This window comes from Rhizophagus irregularis, chromosome 25, assembly GCF_026210795.1.
Source record: "Rhizophagus irregularis chromosome 25, complete sequence".
Lineage (NCBI taxonomy): Eukaryota > Fungi > Glomeromycota > Glomeromycetes > Glomerales > Glomeraceae > Rhizophagus > Rhizophagus irregularis.
The window spans coordinates 794678-802062 of NC_089453.1; the positions used below are offsets into that span (position 1 = coordinate 794678).

Below are 7385 nucleotides of genomic sequence, written 5' to 3' on the forward strand. Positions count from 1 at the left end.
TTGCACTGCTATGCCATGGGATACAATGTAAAAGTGCTGCAGCACCCAATTGGCTCGTCATTATGGTTTTTATTAAAAAATTAAAAAAAAGTAATTAATAAAAATTCAATTGGTGTTAATATATTCGACTGATTACAAATTATTTATACTTTAGCGTTATTGTTAAAGAAAATTGAGTTAAATGAAGAAATTAGTTCTAAAAATAAAGAATTTATTAAAATGTTTGAGAGAGCTGGACATTATTTCGATCAATTCGGTGATGCTGGCCATGTTACGTTGGGGTGCGCTCTTAACTATGTAAATCAAAACTATATCAAGTCGCCTAAGATTTTTATATAGTTAATATTTTAAAGTCTAAATTTGATAGACGAAATTTTAATAATAAATTACTATAAAAAAACAGCACATTTTTTTTTAGATGCACAGATCGAACAATTTCTTCTTTCTCAAATATTTTCACATTTATTAGCTTCTTCAAACTATCTTTACAAAATTACGAAGCTATTTTTTACATTTACTGACAAATTATTTTTCAATTGGAATTTTAAGTAGTTTTTCTTTTTTGAGGTCTGATTTTTTTTAAGTATTTTATTATTAACACACAAAATGGCCTCGTAACTTTGCTAATAAAGTCATGTTCTTAATCTTAATATGCTTTTTTTCTCAAAGTACAGAATAGTTAAAACCACACATCTAATTGGGATGTGAAATATAATACAATGTGTACTTACAAATCATATAAACATCATTTTCAATTAAAGGAACGAAACAGTCAAAACTCTGTTTGTTGTCAGTTAAAATTTCAAAAGAAAATTTGGCAAGTTAAAGGAAGTGCGAAAACAAAAAAATGAGTCACTTCAGAAAATACAGCCTCAGCTATTTGGGCCTGATATCGCTTCAATTCTTATGCTTTGCTAAATTAAAAATATTTTTATATTTAAATTAACATTATTAAATTTAATTTATAATATTTGCATTGATAAATTCATTATTGTAACATTAAAATTTTTAACTCGTTATTATTATAAAAAATCCTTAATTAATAATTTTTATTATATAACTTGATATAGTTTTGATTTACATAGTTAACAGCGCACGGCGCACCCCAATGTTACGTCGATTTACATCACATTTATGTCGATTATTAGGTGGGATTTTACGTAATCAGCGATTTATTCTCTTTGACCTGCGTCGAGGTGCGAACGCGGGTCAAGAATCACTAGTTGCTAGTTGCTGCATGTTTTATGATCAGATCGATGATGACAACAAATGTAAGACGAAATCACTCACTTTTGGGTCGATTAATAAGTGGAATTTTACGTAATCAGCGATTTTGTTCTTTTTGACCCGCATCATGATGCAGCGCGGGACAAGATTATATATGTATATCACAAAAGTCGGTAAAATTAAATAACGTAAACTTGCACCTATGCCATGGTTGGTGTATCTCAAAGAAACATTAAGATAATACGTATGAACTTCAAAAGGATTGGGACAATGATGAACTCATTGCTTTTTTAAATAATCAAAAGCTTTATTTTATATAGGAAGATACAAATTAAATTAGGGATGGATCTGTGCGCGTGATTTTAAGCCAATAAGAATAACCCAAGTAAATATTTTATAACGGTATGAAGTGAAATACTCAGACGATGAATGGCTTTTAATAAGTAACCTTTATAATAAAGTTACAATCAGTACAAACCCATTGTTTAAGATCGTTGTTATAATTAAAAATTTTGTCTTTCTCAACGTATCTATTGCACCAACAACTGATTTCCTTTGAAACACATTTAACTTAGAAAAAAAAAATAAATATTAGTTTTTTAATATCGATATTCAATGAAATAAATAAATAAATAAATATTACTTACATATTTCGTCATTGCTAATGAAATCGCAACCTTTACATATCCATTCTTTTGATTGCATGTTAAAATTAAATTAAAAATACGCTCTTTATCTTCATACCGTAATTATCCCCTGTAAAAAATCTGATCCGTGTTTTATCTTTCCATGTTTTTTCCGTAAATGTATCATTTTCATGGAATTTATAGCCTTAAATCATGGAAATTTTCATCTCGCTAACACGGATATCCGTGAATGTATCATTTTCACGGAATTTTTACGGAAGACACGGAGAAATAATGGAAATATTCGGATAAAAATTTTTTATAGGGATCGCAGTGACAAATGATTTCTTTTGAAAAACAATAAACTAAAAAGATAATATTAATAATAAATAAGGAATAGGAAACATTCCCTGACGCTGATTCTTTAGTGTAATAATATAATCTAAAAATTGTTATCCACATCGGAACTTCGCGGTGTCAGTTGACGTGGAACCGTGGTTCCAGAAGTGATGGTACCGCACGGTTCCAGTTAATTGATCTGATTAAATCGGGACAACAAATGATTCATTCCGTGATGCTGATTCTTTAGTGTAATAATAAAAATCTTTTTTTATCAAAAAAAAAATTGTTACCCACATCGGAACCACATGGTGTCTGCGGTGTCTGATGGTACCAGTTAATTGATCTGATTAAATAAAATGAATCAATAATTCATTCCCTGACGCTGATTCTTTAGGTAATAATATAATCTTTTTTTATTTAAAAATAATTGTTATCCACATCGGAACCTCACGGTATCAGTTGATGTGAAACCGTACGGTTCCAGTTAATTAAACTGATTAAATAGGACGAATAAATGATTCATATCGTGATTCTGATTCATTTGTGTTTATTTATTTATCATATGACCTAGAACCTCACTTTACCAACATACTTCAATAATTTATAACAGAGTTATGTATGTAATACTAGATCATTATAACGTAATCTATAATAAAGAAAATTTAAATTAATGAATCATAATAATAAAAATAGATAAAAAAAAATCTAATGAAATAAGTACGAGCTCAACCAAATAATGAAAGTATTCCAACTTTTATCAGTTGCCTTTACTAAATGATTTATGGAAATTTGCTAATACCGTACAAGGCAGGTGCCTTGTATTGAAAGCATTCTATAAATTTACATGTAGCCCTAACTTTCTTTGTAATATATGCATTTCTTGTTTAGTTTACTGACTTCCTTTATCACTACTTCTTCGTGAGATATATCTTTTGAATCAATAAAAATGCAAATATACTTGTAAAAATTAAAAAACGACTTGTATGCTTCAATTGAAGTATTAATTCTATGCAAATTATCATTAAAAAATTGTTTTAAGCAATTTTTTATGTTATTCTTGTGAGGGAATATTCATCCTATAATTTTATCGAAAGATTTAGTTTTTGATTAAGAAATTTTACAAAAAAAATAAAATATATACTTACGGATGATTGATTCATTAATGCACAATGATAAGCATATTGTAAAGATTCTATTATATCATTTTATGATATTTCCTTTCTTGCGATAGTAAGATTACGAAATTTTGATGTTAACTATAATTTAAGATTTGTTACTAATAAATAGTAATATACAACTAAAATATATACCATCATCATAATCATCAATTTCATCATCTCCATCTAATAAATTTTGTTTGGATGTCAAAAATTAGTTTGCAATGACATAAAAAAAAAAAGAATATACCTTTAAAAGTTGATTCATATTCATTTATTTTTTTCATTAGATCTATTAAACAATTATTTTTTGGTTTAAAATTCACTTGATACTTAAATAAAACATTTTTTTTTTTATTTATAGTATGTCTGGTCAAAACTTTATTAAAATTAAAATTGTAATGGTACAAAGATTACAAATATATGAAAGTTCACCACTTCCACTGTGCAATGAAAATGTCCAGGCACACTTGCATCAAATGATGCTTCACACCAAAAAGAAATAAAATGCAAACAAAAAATAAAATTGACAATGAAACCACCCTACAACTACCACACTCCTAAAAATTAGGCCCCACTGATTATTCTGTCAAATTCCTCAAGATACTCCTAATTTTCTTAGCATCGATCTAATATCAGCTAAAACCATAAATTTGTCAATACTATCTAAGCTCTTGTTGGCTTGCTTAGTTTTCTTATGTTTCTTATCCGACTTAAGTGTATTAGTATTCTTCTGAGATACCTTAGAATCATCATCTTGCTTCACCTTCTGATGGCAATTCCTTCTTTACTTTAAGTTAGGAGTATAGTACCATTTCCAATCACCTGTAAATTCATTCAAGTTAAAAGTCTTACCAATAACTTTACCAAGTCACCCACAATTCATAGTAAGTAATCAACTTGCGGGTACCCTTATCTTGAATTAATTTAAATGCTTTACATTCAGTGGGTGTAAGTATAGAGTGAGCAAGGTTAGCCAGATATAGAGGGATGCAATAGTGGTAGAAGTAGGAACTCCTATTAAAACTGCCTGGAATCTTTCCTGTTCTTTTCTTTGTTTGAAATTCCAGTTGGCCGGAAACTATCTAACAGGTAGACTTCCAAATGGAGTAGTTTAAGCTTTACTATTCCATAGATCTATTTCCATCTCGTTGAGATTTACTGACATAGTAACTGTAGTGTATTTCTATTGCAATTAAAATTAATCACAATTACTCAACCCCAGGCTTGTAAGTGATTAAACACATTGAGTTAAGTCCATCTAAAAGGAATGTCATATACTGTAATTTCACAAACATGATTTTTAACTTCCAGATTATATTCAATCATTACAATACTAATTGTTTTAGTCAGCTGGTATACTAGCTGGTTGTTTCTTAGAAGTCTTATAACTGGTACTAGTTGAACTAGTCTTTGAAATGAATGCAACTTTTTTCTTCTTTTTATTCATATTAGGAGAAGATAAGTTTGGTCTGCTGGAGTTACTATTTGAGTCCTGTTTAACTACTTCTGCATAAGAAACTCACTTGATTTCTTTTCCTTTAGGAGTAAAAGGAGTGGCTTCTGCTTTAAAAATCACAGGTAATACATCAATTTGTACTACTTTTTGCTTAATTTGTATTACATCCATATTTAATAATAATTGGTACTTATTGTAAGTAAAAATTTTCATATCCATCGAAGTGTTTTCTGTAAAACTGGATGCGTAATTGGATTGTTATAATGACATCAACAAATTTTCCTTTCAAATTTTATCAACTTCCTGATCAAGTAAGAGTTGAAAATGTTAAGAGTACGTAAATACAATAAAGAGAAAGTAATAAAGTTTATTGAAATTTCTTACTTCAAAGATACTGAAAACATCTTGAAACTCTGAATCTTCATCACTAGTAAGTTTAACAGTATTGACTATATGTGCTTCATTTATATCATCAGCATTGTATTCTCTTAGGTCAACCTTTAAAAATTCAAGAAAAGAACTATCTTTAAGGTTGTTAATAAGTTGTTTGACTTTTAAATAATCAACTTGTAATTTATTATTAGTGTCAGAAGCCATTTTTTAACAAAAAAATTGCTAATAATTTTTTGGAAAAAAATGGTTTATGCAATTATCAAAAAGAGTTTCCCCTTTTAAATAAAACATATAGTGGCTTCCAAAAAAAAACGCACCATCATTATATTTTAATTTATTTAATTATATTATTTATATATTTATCAATCATGTAAAATTGTATCAATATAATTTTTTTATATATATATAATATATTATATGATCTTCATAATGCATGAATTTTAGTAATATTTTATAAACTAGATTTTTTTTAATTGTACAATTTTCATAAAAATTATAATGCGTTCTTTTTATCACTTTTAATACTTATAAAAAATTTGAATTTTTATAAAAATTAGCAATATGATTTTATAATAAATAAATGATAAATCAAATATAAAATAGTTCAAATTACTAATAAAATAAACTTAAAAAAAATTAATAATTTAATAATGGGTAAATTTAGATTTAACATTCCCGTATAATATTTAAATTTAACTATAAGATACAATATATATAAATCTTACGGAAAAGGAAAAAAATAATTTCTCAAATTTAATTGGTACTTTAATTAACTTTAATTAGCTAATATTAATATAATAAAACTTTAAATTTTACACATGATCTATAAACCTTTATTTAACAATAATTGCGATTCTACAATTTTTCAGTAAATTTTCCAAATTTACATGTTTACAATTGCAATTTACCATTCCTTTTCCTTCTCTTTTTACTTATTACCTGCACTCTTGTGAAAAGTAGCATTGTGCCTTATTCCATTACAAACATGACATTTGTATGAACCTTTAGTTTTAGGTATTTTTTGAGAATCCTGTACTTTTTCAACACTATTCAAATACCTTTATTTAGGTGGTCATCTTTTATTTGTAACTTTGTTTAGATTCTTCACAGTTTAGAAGTTTAATTCAATGTTAATATTATCTTCATTCCTTTAAATTTCATGAAAACTATTGAATATTTCACCAATAGAAGAGATAAATAGATAAACTGTACTATACGGTCAGTTAAACTGTACTGTACAAAAATATTTTAGCCAATCATAACTCTTGTATACTTTTCAAATTTTTTTTATTTATCGTACAATAAAATCTGATTGGTGAATTCTCACTTCATACAGTACAGTTTAGCTAATTGTACAGTACAGTTTATATGTATACTCCAATAGAAGTAATACTGGCTACAGTAGAACTTTCATTAATAACAGGTTTTTCATCAATAGTAGAAATTAACTGAATTTGAATTTTCATTAATAGTGAAAATTGCAAAACTCTCGTCAACTTCTTGATTAGATTTTCTTTTAATATAATCTTGAAGAAAGATAGTTATTTCGTTATTATCTTACTCAATTGTAAGCAAAGTGACAGTTTGTGCTGAGATTCCCTAATTCCCTCTTAATAAAAGAGTTGCCACATCGAGTCAGCATTCTCATGAATAAATGTTAATATTAAATAAAGTTTGACCCTTTTTCAATAATGAGTACCAAATAAAGTTAGTAATACCAAACACGAAAAATATATAAAATAAACTTCAAACTTCAATAAATTCTCCATATTATTTCGAATTCCAATAATTCTTCTTACAAAAATTATATATATTTCAACTTTTAAATTTTGATAATTTTCGTTACGAAAGTTTATATTTATTTCAACTTCCAAACTTCAATAATTCTTATTATGAAAGTTTATATTTATTTCATCTTATAGGATCTCGAACAATACTAATACAACTTACATTTGAATTTGCGTAGAGTTTATATTAAAATTTTTCAAAAGTTGCATATTATAGGAGTATTTTCAAAATTTCATTATTCTAAATACCCCTGTTTTTAATACAACCAGTAATTCGATTTTAATAAAATTTATATCATTAGATTGAGAGAATTCTAATGATAGTAAAATCGAATTCCTAGCTTTGATATTGACAGAGTTATATTATAAAATGTATTTTTACTTCAGTACTTAA

General features: G+C 26.8%; 1 protein-coding gene across 1 annotated transcript; it reads right to left on the minus strand.

Annotated features, from left to right (window-relative positions):
- Positions 1 to 4697: 4697 nt before the first annotated feature.
- On the minus strand, positions 4698 to 5408 carry OCT59_016639 (uncharacterized protein; the record flags this gene model as incomplete). The annotated part of the gene is made up of 3 exons (XM_066145828.1): positions 4698 to 4824; positions 4879 to 4961; positions 5196 to 5408. The coding sequence occupies 3 exons, from the start codon at positions 5406 to 5408 to the stop codon at positions 4698 to 4700; spliced, it is 423 nt and encodes a 140-aa protein (XP_066003568.1).
- Positions 5409 to 7385: the final 1977 nt, after the last annotated feature.